This window comes from Camelus dromedarius, chromosome 17, assembly GCF_036321535.1.
Source record: "Camelus dromedarius isolate mCamDro1 chromosome 17, mCamDro1.pat, whole genome shotgun sequence".
Classification (NCBI taxonomy): domain Eukaryota; kingdom Metazoa; phylum Chordata; class Mammalia; order Artiodactyla; family Camelidae; genus Camelus; species Camelus dromedarius.
In genome coordinates this window covers 48,461,762-48,482,178 of record NC_087452.1, presented here as the reverse complement: position 1 = coordinate 48,482,178, position 20,417 = coordinate 48,461,762, and the positions used below count along the sequence as shown (strand labels likewise).

The following is a 20,417-nucleotide window of genomic DNA, read 5'->3' as shown; positions in this document are numbered from 1 at the left end:
AGACTGACAGCGAGAAAGAGTAAAGGAGAGAAACGCAACACATCCAGCAGGACTAACGTCCGTCTAACTGAAGCTGAACAAATATCTAAGAGAAAATAGAGAAGACGAAATAAATGACTGAAGAACATGCCCGCAGGTGAAGGCACACATGACCCGCAGGGAGACAAGCAGCGTAAATTCAAAGTCCCTGACTACCTAAATACCCTTGTGAAATTTCAAAACAGCAGGAGTAGAAAGCACATTTTGGTGGCTTCTAGAAAGGAAAAACAAATGCCTCTGAAGATACAAAAGCCAAACAGACAGCAGACCTCTTATTACAAGACCGCTGATTCTCTAGGCAACAGTGACTTTGAGACTCAAAGGAAAACAAATTTGAACATTGAAATGGGTATCCGACCATCCATCAAATGTGAGGATGATGTTGAAACACGTAAGAACTCTGAAAGTTTACTAATTACGGTACCACGCACGAGAAAGTTACTCAAGGAATTCCTTTAGCAGTACAAGAGAAATACGAGAAAAAAGTATATGCACTTTTCTTAAGTAGGTATTAAGGAACCTTATTGGATCTTGAGGCTCGGTTCTTCACACAGCGGGAGCCTAGGGAACGAAGGTGTATTTCTGCCTCCACGCCAGCTGATCTCACCCCGCTGAGTCCTCAGCAAGTATCTGCAGCATCCTAACACTGATTCTGCGTTCCCAGAGGGTTTACATGTTTATAATTTAACTTACAGAAAAAGCACCACATGTAGGTGCTGGTAATCTTTATGATAATAATAAAACTGAAAACACAGCCAGTAAAAGGCAGGTGATGAAAGGGAGACTGGGATGTTGGGCTAAATCCTCATGAAAGACATAACCTTAGGTCAGAGGCTCTCAAGCTTTTTGGTCTCAGGACTCCTTTATACTCCAAAAATGTACTGAGGACTTGTCCCCCAAATACTTATGTGGATTCTATATATAGATATAGACATAGATACATATTGATATATAGAGAGCTAGGTAGACAGGTATATGGAAAAGAGCTATACACCATATTCGAAATTTAAAGAAAAATTTTAAAGTTATTTTTAAATTTATTTCAAATAAAAAACCCATTACAAGTTAATATAAAGAACCTATTTTTATTGGAGAACTATCATTTCCAAAGAACATGAAGTTAAGTGAAATGAGCGCAGTTCTGTATTTCTGTAAATCCCTTTCGTGGGGGCTTAACAGAAGACAACTGAATTCTCACATCTGCATCTGCCTTCAATCTGCTGCAATGCGCTGTTCTGCCAAAGCACAGGGAGACGAGTCAGCCTCACACGGTTATATAGCCGGAAGAGGAAAGATCCAGCAGACCCCGGACAGAGCGACAGGGACACCCCCCACCCCGAGTGCTTGGACTAGACCTGAAGAATCGCTGTCTCAGGTAAAGAGACTCAGTCTAAAGATACTAAAGTGAAAAAGAAAATTATAAAAGTATGTAGAACTGTAATGGTGTTAAGTACTGAAATAACCTCAAAAACAAAGAAGTAAAAAACAAAAGCTAACCTCTGGAGAGTTGTGTTTGAAAAATGAGAGAAACAAGACCAACTTTGCATTTTAGGGCTTGCTTGATAGGCTACCTGAATTTTTCTACCCGTATGCAACTAATACTTTAAAAATGTAAAGACCACTTAAAAATGTTAAAGGGCAACCCTCGTCAGTAAGGGACAGCATCCCCGTAAGACTACACGAAACATTTCCCCTCTGGTCCCAGGCACTTCTGGCAACATGCTCCCCACTGAGCAGTCACTGCCCATCCATTTGCCTGTTAGCTTCACCAGTCAGATTGTCAAGCTCTTCAAAGTAGACACTAATGTGTTCTATTTATTATTGTTTCCCCAGTAGTTAATAAAGTACTCAATGAGTATTTGGTCAAATAATTAGTTCCACGAAAAGAAACCAAAGAATTTGAGAACTAAGTACAATTTTTTAAATTAATGTATAACAGAAATATACATACTCCACGTTTGTACTCTAATTTATAAATAGTTTACAACTTTTTGCTTAATAATTTTCTTTACGACAAAAACAACTAATAAACCAAGAAAAAAAAAGAGTTGAGCTCTTTCAAGATGCATAGAAAATTTCACATTAGATACTCAGCTGCGTTTGCTATGGTTAGTGTTTGGGCTTTTTTTTTTAATCACAAGATTCAGCAGGAATTGTACAGCAAAAATCAGTTGTGACCAAAAGATGTTTAACATAAAGTATAATTTCTTACATGCTTCATTTATAACATTAGCTGGTTTTGTTTTTCTAATGAGTGCCAGTACTTATGTTTCATTTAGTTTGTCAGGAAGAATGAATGAATTCAATGAACAGCAATATTATTTTTTTACATTTTGGTCAAATAACTGTTTCATCCATATTTCAATACTGCTTCCTCTAATATGCTGATACAACCCTCCAGGTATATTCCTCTTTTAGATGATAACTAAGCCATGGATTAACTCTTTCCAAACTCTACAGTCTTTAATGCTGTCCCTTCCATTATTTTTAAAAAGGAGACACTCTAACACCGAAATCCCTGCTATACTAACCACCGTTTCAAAATAATATTTTCCAAGTAAATTCTAGGAAATGAAACAAATTTTAGATTTTTAAAAGTTTCATTTTCATACAGCCAAGCATAAATTTTATGACAAAAAAAAGATTTAAAAGCGTTGCAATAAAGACGTTTTACCTTGAGTACTGAAGTCATGAACACAGACAGGCCCATTAGAATAAAAATCATCAGCCCTGTAACCCGCTGCTCGCGAATCCCCAAAAACTTGGGTTGTTCCCCTGGAGCAGAACATTCAGATTCAACTTTTAAGCTGTTGACGTGACTTATCGACAAGACCGTTGCAGCCACAAACCACGGAAGTCCCATGACAGAGCACACTCCCAGCATCACGCCAACCATGAGCAAATCAAGGTGGTAGCCGGCTCCTTTCTGAAAGCGGAAATCGACATGAAAGTTCGTCAGTCTACATCGTTCTTTTAGGTTCAAAGTCTATGCTACGTATAAAGAGAAGAAATTAAGTTTCACCGCACATCTGTTACGTTGTAACTATGAAAACACCTCCAACTTGAAGAAATCACAATACTTGAGACACAAATGTTAAGTTACCTTCAATTTGTGCTCCTTTCTGTTGATGATTACAGCTGTGATTTGCTGATCCATAAAGATGAGAATGGTACAAAGCAGGGCGGGAATAGCAGCTATTAACAAGGTCCACCAAGGGTTCTCTCCCAACGGGCTTATGATCCAGCCCCTATTGGGATCAGTAGGCTGTTTAAAAAAAAAATCAAAAGGTTAAAAGAAAGAAAGGGAAAGGCTCCTCCTCCTACTGCACAGAATGTCCGCAGCACAGACGTGGTCTGCTCCAAGAAACGCCAAGGGATCGGGGAGAGCTGGATTAAGCCTTGGGATACATTGTGAACCATCTGCGAAGCGGTCAGGGGAATTCTTCTGTCCCTCGTCCATGCGTCTTAGCCATCCTTCCGTCTGGAGGTGGAGTCTACTTCCCTCCCGTGAACCTGGATAACCTTACGGTTTAACCAGAGAACAAGGCCTAAGTGACACTGTGATTTTTTTTTTTTTTTTGAGAGTTACGTTTTATTCGGCGGACACCTCTGAGGCCTCAGCCCGGGAGGACAGCCTCTCAGATCGCTCTGAGGGACTGCTCCGAAGAGGCAGGGGAGGAAATAGGATATATAGGAGTTTTACAGCAAAAACCAGGTAGTCGGAACATTAAAAGAGTACTTGTTACTGTGTGATTTCTGAGTCCTGACCTCAAGGGACCTTGCTGCTGCTCCTTATCCCCCTGGAAACCCTGTGGGAGCCTGGATGAGCTTTTCCTGAGGAAGAGATACATCGTGCTGAGACAGGGATGGCAGGCAACTGGCCCCTGGACTGACATCCCAGACACGTGAATGGGCCCCCACTGACCCGTCGAGGCAACAAAGACTGCAGCCACATCAGAGATCCCAAACCAAGAGACCAGACCCCTGCCCAGCTAAACCTCATCCCAACTGTCAGAATAATGAGCATAAAAGGGTTGTTGTTTAAAGGCATTGTATCTGGGGAGGTGTGTCAGGCAGAACAGAGAAGTGAAAGAGTGTCATTTCAACGTGATTCTACCTATTTCATACAAAGTGAAATCAATTGACCTGCCAGATCAACTCCTAAACTAAACTGCTTTACGGAGCCCACAGACTAGTGATCTTGGCGGGTCAGTGAACTCAGAAGCAGGCCCCAGTATGCTACTTTTCCAAACCACTGACTTGCCAAAGACCTGGCACTTCATCAGATACTAATACAGTTCAATGCTGTAACATAAAATCTGTTTTATAATAAAACAGCTTAAAAGATCACAAGAGAGTTTAGCATCCTTGGAGGATCCTGGATATGCTGACATGCAAGCAGTCATGCATGTCATATTAAGTCTTTTTTCTTCATGAAATCATGTGCCAATACAAAAGGGAAGTTTACTGTTTTCAGAGTCAGGTAAGTACACTATTGCCACACTCACATACATTAAACTGCTTCATAAGTAATACTGCACATGAATAAAAGGGTTTTATCCATGCAATGCGTGTATTCTTAACTTCTCCTTAATTCCTGTCCCCAAGTGTACTTTCTGCCCCTTGAAATCAGTTTGCCACTTGAAAGCTAGATAAATAAACGAACAAGAATACATTTAGAAACCAGAATAAAGAAATGGGACCAGGGTTACAGGAAACCACATCAATGTAATTTATATTGCACATCAATGTAATTCACCTATTTGTAAGACTTGGTAAAAATAGAATGACTTTGATACAGTCACGTCTTAATGGCCTAAAATCTTTAGTGGCTCAATATCTATGCTTTTAAACAAGGTCTCCAAGCTTTTTTTTTTATTATATTCTCTTAGCAGCAAAAAAAATATATACCCAATGGCTCCATACTTATTTATGTGTTATGTTACTAATGATTACCCAGATAGTAAAAGCCATATAGTAAATATTGTAAAGCTTAATTTTTTTTATTTTTAAGTAAAAATATAAATAGATCTAAATAATTTTCAGTGGCTCATTTTCCACCCATGTACTCTACTTTGGAGGCTACTGGTTTTTAAAATAATGTTATTTTTTAATGCTAGTGAGAGAGAAAAGACTAAATCTATCTTTATTATATTCCTTATTTTGAATCCCCTTTAAATCTTCTGGTTCCAAAAGAAGTCATAAGATCTGTTAAATGTAAATATAAGCAGAGACACAATACCTGACTATTAAAAATATCCAGTAACTATTTAAGAGCTACCATCTCCAACTTAGAAGGGAAAATAATTATCAGATGGTATATTATGCACATGGTATATTGTATACAAAAGAACTATAGTCTAATGAAATCAAAATGTTCATGGATGCGCAAATTAAGTATCATTTTTCTTTTGGAAATAATTTGATTTTCTCTTGTTTCTGCTGGAAAATGTTACACAAAGCTTTCCAATTACTGCCAGATACACCAACCTTCCAGAAATTATTTACACGTGAGACATACATACAATTTTTCTTTTCAAAACATCAGCTCCTCAGAGAGACTACGTGTATTTTAGAAAGAACTACTTAAGAGGCAGTCTCACTTTAAAGTAGTTCGATATCCCCAAGTAATAAACAGCCGAGTGTCTCCGTCCTTACCTCGAATTTCTCTGGAACATGAAGTTTAGGAGATGGAACTCCTACAAGGTAGTCAATTGCAACCATGATGACTATGGTGAGAAACACAGCAAAGTCACTGATTGTCGATCGCACCTACGTTAAAGGGATTGTGTTAGCATAAACACAGAGACACTGTGTCCTTTCTAAATGACTAATACCTTTCACAGATTAACACAGGCCACTAGAAAGCATGAATGAGGGTTTTCATTAGTAATAATGTATCAGTGAAATACGCTTATAATTAGTGTTCTTTGCGAAAGATAAGAAAACACATTTCACAACTACCCTCCCATCTCTCATGATACTGCCGTCTTCCTACTGTTAGCATGGACGTGTAACACCCATTTTGCACTATGAATAATTTCTTTACAGCTACTTGACACAAAGCACTAACCTCAAACAGTATCTTCTTGTTTTGAAATAAAGCAAGGAAATGAAAATGAAAAACATGACTATGACCAGAACTTGAAAATTACACCCCGGTTACCTTGGTAGGAAAATAGCGCTTGGTCTTAAATTGCTTGAGGAATGAAGACAGAAAAAATGTTGTGAAAAATAAGATGACACACCAGAACAGCACGTCTGGAATATAAGGTCCGTGGAGACTGCAAGCTGACCCTACGAATGTACCGTGAAAGGTTTTACACTCCTGAAAAAAAGGGGAAAAAACAGAAAAACGGGGGCTGAAGGGGATTCTCAGACAGTCGGTAACTTACAAGGAACTTCACTGACTCTTAAGATGCTACCGGTCATGAGACACACCACTGTTTTATGTTTCACTTAGAAGAAAAGCACTCCCCGGTCAACGTTAACACACCATCAATTTTAAGACCCATCCTGAGTTCAGAGAGGTCACGGTTTGAGAAATATGTGCATCTTAAACACTGAACTGAGATACAGTATTTTTCAAGTTACTACATCATGTACGTCTTTCCTTCAACTCCTTATTTCCTTCAGAGAAATATTCAGGATTAAGTCCCAAATAATTGGTTCGCATTCTTGGTCAACAATTTTACTGTCTTTACTTCTGAACAAGCTGCTTAAAACAAAAGCAACAGACAGAAAAAGACAGACTCTGCCTTTTTACAATCCTGAATGAGAGATGGTTATCACACTACATTCAAATCAGTAATAAGAAACTGCATTTGGCTTTTCTGACTTTTTTTCTGACTTTTTAAAGAGATTAAAGCATGGGGACTCTGAGCAGTAACGTGACCACTGAAATAGTATTTCTACTAACAAAATCAATAATAAAATCAATAATACAGCATAATATAATGCAATTATAGAAATATATTGCCTTGATTTTCCTTTAGGGGGACAAATAACTGAAAGGAAACCAGAGATTAACAAAGGCACGTGCAACTAAAGTCCTTTTTTATATATTCTAATGAGATTCATTTTAAAAGCAGAACAACTCAGGTCCAGTAGAAGAAAAAGAGTCAGTTTCCATTACTCTCAATCTCTATATGCTGAGACTAGAAATCCTACACTTTACAACACGCATTGTGGAAATATCAACTACAGCTACACAAAAACCTAACATGACCCTGATGTACGGTATCAAGAAAACATACTGAACAGATCTGTATAAAATATTACTAAGACATCCTGTTCTTCATGAGATGAGCTTTTTTTTTTTTAACAAATCACTTTCACTTGAGCATCCCTATGAACTCCACCTCTTCCATAACAAAAAATGAGTTTTTCAATATAAAACAGTGACGCGTTACTGTAAGCTGAGATCACCGACACACAGTGCCTTAAACCCGCACTGCCCCAGGGCCGTCCGCGGCGATGAAACGTCCTGCACCTGCGCTGCCCGGTGCAGCCGCCCAGCTTCGTCACCAGAGGGGGCTGAACACTGGGGGCGTGGCTAGTGCAACCGAGAAACCGAACTTTTAATTAACTTTGTTTAGTTACAGTTAAATAGACACACATGGCCCGCAACGACTTCCCTGGATAGCGCAGGCGTAAATTATCATTAAAATTTCAGATGCTACCCCTCCAATTTTATATTTAGGAGCTAACTGTCACTCTGGGAGAGAAAAGAATGACCTACGATTACTGAGACGATACAAAAAGCACCAGAGAAGCTCGGGGGACTTGGTTTTAACTGACACTGCCAGCATCACTGGGCATCTTTACTTCTAAATCTCAACCTGGGAAGTGTCCAAAACAGGTATCTAGGGCCAGGAGGACACTTCCCAAAGGGAAACAAAAATATCTATGTAACAGTGCTCGGCACACAGCAGGTGCTCGTTGTCTGTTTTTCCTTTTTCCTTTCTTTCCTTCAGGGCTTAAGTCAGACTAGTCTCTAGGAGGTAAACAGGTTCAATCTAAGCATTCACGATCTTCCAAGTGAGCGGGTCACGGAGCAGACGGGCCGGGAAACAGAGGGCAGGACAAGAGGGAACTGTCAACTCCAGTACCTGCAACCACAGGCCTCCGAACTTGTCAATCTAAGTGGAATTAGAAATCAAAAGCTGAGGAGGGGAGGGTACAGCTCAAGTGGTAGAGCACATGCTTAGCATGCATGAGGTCCTGGGTTCAATTCCCATGGACCTCCTCTAAAAATAAACAAACAAATCTAATTACCTCCCCTGACAAAAAAAAGAAAGAAAGAAAGAAACCAGAAGCGTATTTGCATCTCTTTAATAATTACATCTTGGAAGTCAAATATAGTCCATCTTGATCTCCTTACCAGCTTCACTCTTTTCAGCCTATACATTTTAGTACACAGTAAACAAACATGTGGTAGCTCCTGTCTGGTCCACACAACACCGTATTCTGAAAACATACTATATCCATCCATCAGGAAGGAAATGTAGGTTTGCTCCAGAAAAGCCAGAGAAGTAGACGACTGCCTGCCCCTCCCCTTCCTCTGTACTCACAGAGACGGTGAGGTTCCCCCAGGGAATGTCGCGTGCCGTGATGTTCCTCTCCTCCCACACCTTCAGAGTTTCATTGCCAGGGTTAGAAGGCTCCACACAGACACATCTGAGAAATGAGAATTGGATAAAGTTTTAACAATTCTGCATTAAAATGTTTATACTTTATTAAATCCATCACACAGTGTGGTAGCTTCTAACTTATGTTCCACTTTGCAAAGCATGGAGGCTAAAAAGTGAAAACACAGCAGAAAACAATGGAATGGAATAAAGTCTGGCTTCTATAAATAAAACAAAACTAACAGAAACATCGATAAAATGTTTTACTTAACGAAGCTGGTTAAATATATCCCTTGGGGGAGTACTTTTAAAAAAAAAAAAAATCGGAGAAGACACCACCACGTTTAACAAGGTCAGTGTCCACTAAATCTTTCCCACTTAGGACCAAAGAAGCCGCTGCCACACCCCTGTCCGCACACACACGACACGCACTGGTTCCCACCATGAGTTATACTCAATTAAGTCTAGCCCTGTCTACACATGCTCATCCTAAGGTTCATTCTTAAAGCAATAAGTAAAGCCTAGTTTTTCAGGACAGGACTAGAAGAGTCGAGGCACTCGGAGTTCAGTTCACATCCAGAACCATCTCACCTGCACAAAAGAGCTAGAAACGCACATATAAGCAAAGAAATCTCTAAATGTGGATTTGAAAAATGAAAAGAAGAAACAAAGAGGGATATCCTCAATTGAATTACGAGCTGTTTGAGAAAAGACAGGAGGCTGGACTTCGGATTCAACCGAGGCTCTGTCATTTAGCAGCCGCTTGACCTTACAAGCCTCCGTTTCTTCGTACCCAAGTGGGGATCTGATATCAATGACTAATGCTATCACATGAACCACGTGGCACTCCTAACACAGTGCCTGCGGGGCTCACAGAACATCCATGTAATCACTCAGCTAATCAGAAGGAAACACTGCTCTAACTGCCTGGCACTAGCTATAAAAACCATGCTTCTTAAAAGTCAAAGGTGCAGGGAAAGAGAGAAGACAAAAAATTAACTAGTTTAAGAGCAAAGGAGATAATACAAGACAGACCTGGCATCAAGGTGGCACTGTATTTTCAAATAGGTCAGTGTTTCCTATCCCTCCCTGCTCTGTACATCAAAGTTGAGAGCGTGCGAGGAAGGCAAGGAAAGGAAGGAGGAGAAGCAGGAAGGGAGGGGAGGGTCCAGGGACTCGCGGTTACGTGGTGGAAGGGGGGTTTTGATAACCACATTTCACCACGGAGGTTATTCAAACGCAGGATCAGGTTTACACCAGGCATGCTAAAGACAGCAAATACAGCCATCTACCCAGACATGTCTAACTTTAATAACCTTTTTGATGTTTAAATGTATTTGCCAACCCTTTGTAACCATTATAATTACTCTTCAAATCCTATTTTATTCGAGGCTCTTAAACTATTTTCATTTTATGCTTTTTTCATCACAAAGAAAACAACGCACTGAACAGCGTACAACAGTGTCCTGATATTCTACTCTGAAATAACTCCCAATAAAAATGACCAGGCTTCCAAAATGTGAATGAAAAGGCAAAACATGAGGAATATATAAATATATGGTGGTTAGCAGCCGAACAACTGAATTTAAATTGGCTAATCCGATTCAAACGTAAGACCAAAAATACGCGTACTTAAATAGTTTGTTTTGGTGAATAAAAATGACTGAATTCGACTGGATTTATGTCCAGTGAGTGCTCTGATAGCGTCTCATCTGTAACAGAGAAGTCAACCTCCGTGTGGCTGACTGGGTAGTCAGAGCCAGGTACACGGCGAGCATCACACTGCAAAACAAATCTATTTTCTTTTGCTCAGGTATCTCCGTGAAAAACACACTTTAACGTTAGGGAAGACAGAAACACTTACGAGTAGCTGGTCAGTTCATCTAAATTGTTGTTCATATTAAATGCATATATTTCTCCTAAATGAAAGAGCTTCTCTAAAGCCTCGTAGATGAATATGATGCAAATGAGGGCTGCGAACGCCTCCTCTGTGAAGCGGGTGATGTAACACACAAGGCTGCTCGCATCTGTCGCAACCAAAACGATGCACAGGAAAGAAGTCCACAGACCGATACTGGTTCTCAGGGACAGATAGGAAAGGTGATAATCTCTGTTTAGAGAGAGAAAGGTGGACATGATCAGCATACACTGCCAAATGGTGCTGGTACTTAAAATTTTCGTAACGAGCTTCCTGTTAGTAGACTTCATGGTTATATTTTACTTCTGTATGAGATTTACAGTGAAAAATCTACTAAGCAATAAATTGTTCAAAAACAAAGACCTCACTTTAGCAATCAGTTATCAGCAGAAAATGACAGATGAGGAGCCCACGGAACAAGTGGACCCAGATGTCCCCATGTCAACATGGTGACCTGCCCCACCGGCCGTGCCTTTACCACCAGCATCACCACAGGCAGTGACTTTATTTTCCAGTTCAGCCTTGAACAGGAAATCACCACCACGGAGCCTAAAACGCTTCGAGCCACTGCATTCTCTGTTCATCTGCGTATTGTGCCAGGTCAGAGTCACAATCAGCGTGTTCGGTGAAGAAAGGATCCCAACGGGAGGAGTTAGAGGACTCACACATTTAGGATCATCGGGCTGTTTCAGGCTAAAGTTCTCAACTGCATCTGTCTCACGGAAGGAACAGCCCTGCCCCGTCCGACTCCGCGGCTCCTCGCTGCGGTGACTGCCCTGAGTCCCACACTGCGAGCAGCCCCCAACCCTGGGGAAACCGACACGACCTTCTGGCTGCTGCTTGACACGCACCGCTTCCTAAACTTCCCTTCTGGGACCAACATAGCATCTAAGGAACAACTGAGATTAACACCTTCTTACTGGGTTGAAATTTGCTAACACAAGGGGTTTTTACTGCCCCTCAAGTGATTTGCTTATCAGCAGTCAGGTCCTTTGATTTTACACTCAAGGTGACTAGGGCAGGGCTGACAGCAGGGCCAGGGCAGGCCTGACCACACAGCAGCCCAGAAATATTGAAAATGTGTACACTGATCAGATCCTCTTTTCCGGCTATTAAATAAATAATGCACTTTTAAGTAACGTTAATAAACAACAATGTGTAACTATACACGTAAGCAAACACATGTGACAAGGAGATCATTATTACATACCTGCAGAACTTAAATAAAATTTTTTCAAACACTAAAACAGGACCTGTGCTCCCCAATATTGTTAGAGGTTGCCCAGCAAACAGCGAATAGGCAATCCCAGTTAACGATGCTCCAAAAAGAGACTCTATTGCACTCTGTTTAAGGAAAAAAGAAACGAATAAAAGTAATGCATCATAAACACGTCTCTAACCCACTGTAACACACATTAGACATCTGGAAAATAAAAACATTGATCAAGTAGTTAAAAACATAAAGCGAACACAACTTTGCGTCTCACATCTAAATTATAAATATGTAAAATGATAAATATACTTAAATACATAGGGAAACTTGTTTTCTTTTAGTCATTTTAAAGGTGAATTTTTACAGTCAACCCTGATTTAATACTCAGTGCTGTGGGAGGCAGTGGGGAGGGGTAAGTGGAAGAGGGACAGAGAGGCTCCAACCTGATTTATACATTTTATTTCTTAAGCCTGTGGTGAGTAAAAAGAGGCATACGTTATTTTGAACTTTTTTACATGTCTGAAATAGTTCATTTAAGAAAATAAAAAACATTAAATACTTGATGTGGTGTGCTACAAAAAAACACTCCTTCAAACAGATAAATTAAAAAGGAGCATAAGAGGGGAAGGGGGTGGGAAGAGAGAAATTGGGAGTTTGAGATTTGCAGATACTAACATATATAAAATAGATAAACAAGTTCATACTGTATAGCACAGGGAACTACATTCAGTGTCTTGAGGTAACTTATGGTGAATGAGAACATGAAAACGAATATATGTATGTGCCTGAATGACTGAAGCACTGTGCTGTGCACCAGAAATGGACACAACATTGTAAACTGACTAGACTTCAACAAATACATACATATGAGAAAAAAACCTAGCACGAGATCCTATCGCTCTCAAATTGATTTCAAAAATGCAATTTCCCCACACTTTGAAGAAATTAATCTAATCTGACAGCCTTAACCAATAAATATCAAAAATAAAATGCTTAATATAGATAAATAGATGTCTTTAAATCTCGTTAAAAAATTCATGGCAACCATAAATGAGGAAATATTATTAAGTTTGGTAAGAAAGAGACAAAATGAAAGACTCGGAGAAATCTCACATCAAAGCTAGAAGACTGATTTTGTTTAACCAACATTACATTCTAACTGATTAGGTCACTGGTGGGTAAGGCCTACAGGTTACGCCACAAGACAGAGAGGGGAGGGGATCGGAAAGGAAAGGAAAGACAGGTTTGCCGGCTGGCACACATCGAGGTCCCTGGGAAAGCACGGCTAAGACAGGAAGAGCCTCCGACCAGCAAAGGCAAGGAAGTGAAGCCTGTGCGAAACTCCCTCCTGGAACCGGGAGGCAGCGGACAGCAGGCCCCGAGCAGGGCTGCTGTGGAAGACTGGTCCCCACTGGGCGCACAGCCTCGGCCGCATCTCACACTTGTGCAGCCAGCTTCGCTCACTGGTCAGTGGGGGTGCTGACAGCCAGGAGGACCTAAGGAAGCAGTGCTCCAGGAAACTCCCAGCGAGCACGCTGGCTGGCACGTGGAACGCACTCAGTAAATGGGAGCAGTTCTCATCATCGGTAAACACAGCATCTTCCAAAATCAAAACCACAACATGAAAATTGTGTGTAGTAAGCGGATCCTGACCTATTAGTATTAAAAGAGGATCAAACCTGGGGGGAGGATATAGCTCACGTGGTAGAGTGCATGCTTAGCATGCACAGGGTCCTAGGTTCAATCCCCAGTACCTCCTCCAAAAATAAAGAAATAAATCAACCTAATTACCACCCGCCTCAAAATAGAGGATCAAACCCACGTCCAAACCTGACTTTTGGCAAAATGAAGAGGGGTCCTTGTTAACAATATATTTATTAAATTGTATGAGATAAATTTACTTTCTTGCCCACCGACTAACAACGGTTTGTCTTAGAAGACACTGCTATTAATAAAATCCTTAGTTCACTTACCATATGGATATTTAGAAATGAATTTAGGCAGAGCTCCAATCAAAGGGGACAAAAATGTCTAAATGGCAACTAAAAAGAGAATGCAAAAACTTGAGAAGAAAAATAAGGAGATGGCAAGTAGAGAAACGTTAACGAGGCGGGGCGGAGAGAAGGGGGCACAATTGTGGTTTCCCTCCCTGGTGCTGTGTTGAAAAAGCAGAAAAGTGACAGACGAAGACCTTCCTTTGACCACTTCCCCAACCCTTTATGGCCACATTTACTAGTTCCTTTACCCAGATCTATTTTTCCCCAGTTTTTAAACTGTTTCTATGTTCATTCTCAAACTGAAACATGTCTTTCCGCAAAGGAACCGCAGCCGCACTGCACTGCCTCCCCTAACCCACCTTTACCCATCAGGGGCCCGGCACTGAGTACACCTTGCTCCTCTAAACCTCTGTCCTGGTTTTTGCAAAATGACATCACCCTGACTCCTCTTTCTGACCTCTGCCTGCGCCCAGGTCTAATCTGCTAGACCATTTTCCTCCTTATTCTCATCTTTCTTCCGTTCCATGAATGGGGGCAACTTCCCACTTCTGTCCTTTCCTTTTCTCCCAATGAACTATCTCCCTTGTTCAAACCTCCTCTATTCTCAGTTTCAACCCTCACTGGTCCACGGAACATTTCCAATCTTTGTATTTCCTCCTTACCAGTCTACAGGTGGCACCTCCTAATGCCGCCATTTCTGCTCAAGTTCCAATAAAGCATCTGAAAAGAAACACATCCCCTCCATATCACCTCCCTCCACAATGCTTCTGATTTTTCTACATCTATTATTTCAACTCCTACAGCTCTTCCTTTCTCTCACTCGTGCGTGGCCCCAGACACCGTGACTGCATGTATACTATCTCACCTTTTCCTCTTAGGTTAGGACCATGAGGATGGAAGACACAAGCCCGTGTCTAGCCCTTGTCTAATGTTCCTCCAGTATGTAAAGCTCTGCTGGTGCACGTGGCATTAACCAGCAGGATGAGACGGGCAGTGAGTGACAGCCCAAGAGGAAAGAAGTATTCACACGGTGGTAACAGGTAAGGCACATCTCCTCAGGGACCAGCAGAGTCACAGGTACAACACGGGACAGCACTTAAAGCAACTTACTAAAAGCACGTATCATCGATACGAGGATGACAGACTAAGGCAAAAGAATCTCAATAATCAAAAATAAAGTGAGTTGAAAGGAAATTTCAGGTGTCAGTTTATCTCATGTTCAGCTTACGAAATACTTTATTTGAACAATGGTTACTACCTAGATTTGGCTGGTTTTGAAAAGTAAATTTTCTACTAAGAGTCAATATCATTAAACAATAGAAATAAATTCTCTACAAAGAGTCAATGTCATTAAACAATAAAAATAAAATTTCTACAAAGAGTAAACATCATTAAACAAAATACACTTGAGAATCACAAATCATCTCATTTAAATGCCATTAAAATGCGTATAAAAAACAACAAAAAAGCCTCCAAATTTTACAAAGCACTGGAGACTCTGTTCTGTGATTACGCCTCCCCCAGGCCCTAATGCAGAACCACCAAGAAGAAATAAACATTAAAATTTCATTTTAGTCATATCACAATACGGATGCCGTTTTCAGTTCTATCTTCCAATTAATGCTTTCGCAACTTTCACACAAATTTAGTTACAGCACAATTAGGGTAAACACCACTTCAGAAATCCACCATTTGTCCACAATTACGCTCCCCTCTTCCAAAAGTCCAGCCCGGTGGGCCTGCCAGGGCTGCTGAGTTAATGTCAATGACACGGCTCTGACAATACTGTGCCACCTGAAAGGGTACAAAGTCGTCCCACTGATACGTTCTCCCTCCCATGACCCACCCACAATCGGTTCACATGGTCCGTCCTCCCCCTCCCCCAAAGATAATACAAGTTTTTACTCAGTTTATAAAACCATTCATCCAGCAAGCCATAGCAAACTTTTTTTCTTTCTTTCTTTCTTTTTTCTTTTTTTTCTTTTTTTTTTTTTTTTTTTTACCTCAACTGTGCATCTTCTCCTGTTCACATGGCTTCCCCATGTTTCCCATAGCAATTAGCTTCGGGGGAAGTCTGCTTTGGGACAGGTTAATCATGCTGGGGGTGGATTCTTGGAATAAAAGAATGCAGAGCGAGACAAATGCACACAGACACTTGCCTCTGAAGAGCTAAGCGCCTGGCCACTACCAATCTTTGTACTCACTATTCTGCCTTCTGTAGCTTCTCCAAGCAGCCCTCCAAAAGTGATTACAGGAGACATACAGGCACAGTATAGGAAAAGAATCGAGGCCAGGCACTGCAGACTTAATGCATCCTTGAAGTCACTCAAGAAAAAAGGTGCTTTCCTTTTGATGTCAAGTATCAAACCACCAAAAAGCCTAAATAGGTGAGATGAAACTCGTCAAACTGTACACTAGAGGATTCTGGCAGGTTCACACTAAAACTATGGGCTACATAAAACCGCTGGTGTCTAGTGTTTTGCCAACAAAAATTAATATTCTATGTAAATAATGGTATAAATTATAGAAGATACACTCATTTAATCTAATCCACTCGTAGTGGAAAGGTAAATCTCATTAAGTTAAAAGCAACACAAACATCTGTATCTTACAGACTATATACTGAAAAAACTGCAGGCAAATGATTTTATATGAGTAAACGTAATTTCGAACACAAATGTGCAAGGAAATGTACAATCAAAATAAACAAAACTTAACAGCCCATTCACGAAAATGTACGTAAACAATTCTATCAATTATTATCTACATTATAAATCTTAAAGACAACTGTCAGAAATACCAGGAATACAATTATAATATAAACCGTAAGTCCTCAAATGCCCTCTTATATGAATATAGCATGCTATGCTTAGGCGCACTCAGCAGTGAATTCAATAATTTTAATTGGTTTTAAAATTAGTATTTCAAGCACATGAATATTTCTGGTCCAAGATTAAAACCTATTTCGCGTATGTAATTTACTGCATCAGTCAAACTGGTGTGCATTTTAATAAAACTAAGAGGTTTTAATTAATAAATTTGAAATCTGTATTTGCACATCAAAGCCTTATCATTACAGGGTTTTTTAAATCAAACTTTTGGATACATCTAACTTCAAAGCATTGCACTGAAAGACAGGCTCTGTGAGGGGCAGGGACTTTCCCTTGCTCACTACTGTTATCTCCAGCATCTAGAACACTGCCCGGGAAAGAGCAGGTACTCAGTGAATACCAATGACAAATCAGTAATTCAGAAAGATTTTGTGACTCATAAAATATATAATTATTCAAATCCCTACTGAAAAAAAAATGCACCAAAAAATTAATCTTGTGCTTTCAAATGTTTTTTAGATGTCTCAAGCTTTGCCATTCTAGCTTTTTACAAAGTTAATACTGAAATAAAGCATAAATAAACATTGAAGACTGGAAGAAGTTATCCTATAAATAATACAGGAGATTAAAAAGGCTATTTAAAAAAAAAAGGGTGCCAGAGGATGAAGATAGCTCAGTGGCAGAGCGCCTGCTCAGCATGCACAAGGTCCTAGGTTCAATCCCCAGCACCGCCATTAAAAAAAAACAAAAACAAAGTGCCAATTTGCAATAAAAAAAAGGTGCCAATGATAGTCTAGATAATGAAACTACATCATCAAATCAATAATTTATCTGAGGTTCTTGGGTTACCCTGAGAGCAGTGGGGGCCTGGTCTGCTACTTGCCAGTGACTAATCTTATCTGAGTTTGAAGTCTGAAGAAGATGAGCTCAAATTAAATGAGCATCGTTCCCCTGGGGGCAGAGTCTTACTCTCTGTCATACACAGAGAGTAATATATTAGTCAATGAATTGAGGTATCCTGTATAATGTGTCCCGCTTTTTAAATAAATATTTAAGATTCAAGATCTTTTAGTTCTGTAGCGACCACCAGGGGACAAAACAGGATCAGTATCCACATGCTTTGTTCTTCACTATCAGCTATACCACAACATTTCCTACTTCTACAAAATATCTTAAGACAATATTTGTACCTGGCTATATTTCTATTCTTTATTCTAAAAATTAACTTCTGCAACAATTTCTCTAACTAGGTTTCCAGAGATTCTTACTAAGGTTTAATTCTGCTTGTCTGTCGAGTTTTTACATTACCTCATGATATAATGCTCATTTAAGAGTTTCGCATCTAAGCACGCACACAACAACACATGGGTTATAATTCCTCTCTGTTCCCATAATTCTCTAACTTCATATGAGAATTGCAATAGGACATCACACTTTCCTCAAGAAGCTTCTGTACAGACAATTAAATTATTCTTAACATATGCTGCATAATATTTTCATTTTAAATTAAATCCTGGTTTACAGAACCCAAAATATTCTAGTAAGCTATTTTAAAGTGCATATTAATTTTCCTTAACATCATATACCTCTCCAATAATGCACATTTTTTGTACAAAATTAGTTTCCAAATAATTGCAAAGAAAAATAATGGTTTTGCCTTCTCCGTTAAATCAGCCCCAGCCCCCGAAAGAAACCCACACTGTACGAGTAAGTGTACCCACCGTCCAGTCCTCTGTAGCTCAGGCCCAGCGTGGTGGGCGGCCTCCTTAGGGGTCTCACCCGAGCTGGGCGCAGATCCATTGGGAAATACAGGAATCTTTCTCTTTTCCTTCATTTCACAAAAAAAACACCACATTTTCAGAATTCTGCTTTGAGAAAGCTGAGAGCATATTCAATCAGAGGGAACATGAGATCTATTGATTATATATCTAACCGGTACTCCTATAAATAAATGCTTCCTAATATAAACTTCCACTTTAGAGAAACTGCACTTTGAAACAGAATCCAGTGTCTTGTCTCTGTTAATATTTTAAACTTACGATTGGCTTTTTTCCACTTTATATTCTAACATCAAATATCCCATAAAACATTCACACACATCATTTCAAATTACCACTCACCAACATGAACACAAATACCCAAAAAAGCACCTAGAATTTTTAAAATCTTACTCATGTTCACTATTGAGAAATATATTTTACTAGGAAAAAAGCAAAGGCCATTTCTCTTTTATTAAAATACTTCCCTTCAGATATAAATAGCGCAAGGGCTGTTAAACACATTTTCGTAAAAGTCAATTTCCCATTAAATTTTATTCCAAATTCAAGAGTACTATCCTCATGACAAAGCATCTTCTCCCCCTCACCTGAGTGAGCTTTTGTTACCTCCAAATGTCAGAGGTCGCTGAGCCAAAAGAAAAAAAAAGTGTGTGTGCGCGCGCACGCGTATGTTGAGAGAGTGCGCGGGCATGTGAGAGTGCGCGTGCGCAGGCGCGAGAGTCAGGGGGACAGAAAGGAGACAGAGAAAGGGGGAGGGAGGGGGCGTGAGAGGAGGGGGTGGGGGTAGTGTTCATCCCAGGAGGTGCCCCGAGGCAAGGGCTCTAGCTCAATACAGACTTAAACTACCTGGTTTACATACTCAGTATTCATAGAGCAGCACAACTTATCCACAATCCTAAGATTACCAGTTGAAAATGTCAAAATTAAAACTAACATCTTAGCTCAAAAGGGAAAGAAAAAACAAAATTACAGAATTTCTAGAAAACAAATATACTGAAAAATACTATATATCACAATCTATGGGATACAGCAAAAGCATCACTCAAGAAAATTAAGTAGTTAACTTAAGAGAAACAAAAGAATAAAAGTAAGTTAATTAATTTAAGCATTTAATTCAGGAAATGTGAAAACAAAAATCTTTCCTGAAGGAAAGTGAAAGGAATAAAATAAAACAACTAAAAGCAGAACTTGAGTTACAAAACACCATGTACTTTTTAAAAAAGGAGAACTGAAATAAATTCTATAATAAACCATTACTAACACTCAACAAAAAGATATGACAAGGGGGCAACTTTCCAAGTTTTACATACATAAGAAATAGACACATACAGAGAGAGACCATAGTACAACCCTATGTAAATAAATGAAAAATCCTGATGAAATGGGCAGTATATTAAAAAAAATGATTTCCCAAAAATGACACCAGAAAATAGGAAAATAGGTAACTTTCTAGGAAAATATAATTTCCCAAAACTGATTCCAGAAAAAAGAGAAAGCTTATACAAACCAATTTCCACCAAAGAAATAAGCAAGTTGTTGAGGTCTACCCAACAAGAGGCAAGCTCAGACAATTTTACAGAGGAAGTCTTCCGAACGTTTAGAACTGAATTATTCCAAGCCACTTAAAGTCTGAAGAACACAGAAAAAAAAGTTTCTTTTTATGAAACAAATATAATGATGATACCAAAAATGTGAAAACTGCACGAACATCTATAGACCAATCTAACTACAAACAGAGATGCAAACAATTTAAATAAAACATCAGACATACACTACGGGCAGTTAAAAGCCCACGTTGGGTTTATTCCAACAATGTAAGAGTGTTTTCAAATTAAAGAGCCTATTAATGTGTTTACCATAATAGTTGATAAATAAGATTCATATGATCATCTCCAGAGATGCTAAAAAGCCCTTCAACAAAATTCAACATTCACTTATATTAAAAATTTCAGTAAGCAGAAATTAGGGTACTTTCTTAACACGATAACATGTGTACTTTGGCACCAGAGCC

At 39.5% G+C, this 20,417-nt stretch overlaps 1 protein-coding gene across 7 annotated transcripts in view; it reads right to left on the bottom strand.

Annotated features, from left to right (window-relative positions):
• Window positions 1–20,417, bottom strand: part of SLC4A7 (solute carrier family 4 member 7) — a 111,777-nt gene that overhangs the window by 17,657 nt on the left and 73,703 nt on the right. For 5 of the 7 annotated variants that reach the window (XM_064496826.1, XM_064496822.1, XM_064496820.1 and 2 more), the window contains 9 exons: window positions 18,350–18,456; window positions 16,002–16,176; window positions 11,798–11,931; window positions 10,534–10,779; window positions 8,613–8,718; window positions 6,206–6,367; window positions 5,698–5,811; window positions 3,143–3,304; window positions 2,714–2,965 (listed from right to left, as the gene is read on the bottom strand). In XM_064496826.1, the coding sequence (XP_064352896.1) occupies window positions 2,714–2,965; window positions 3,143–3,304; window positions 5,698–5,811; window positions 6,206–6,367; window positions 8,613–8,718; window positions 10,534–10,779; window positions 11,798–11,931; window positions 16,002–16,176; window positions 18,350–18,456 (1,458 nt within the window). The remainder of the gene's footprint in view (window positions 1–2,713; window positions 2,966–3,142; window positions 3,305–5,697; window positions 5,812–6,205; window positions 6,368–8,612; window positions 8,719–10,533; window positions 10,780–11,797; window positions 11,932–16,001; window positions 16,177–18,349; window positions 18,457–20,417) is intronic. The other 2 variants (XM_064496824.1, XM_064496825.1) reach the window with 2 other exon arrangements.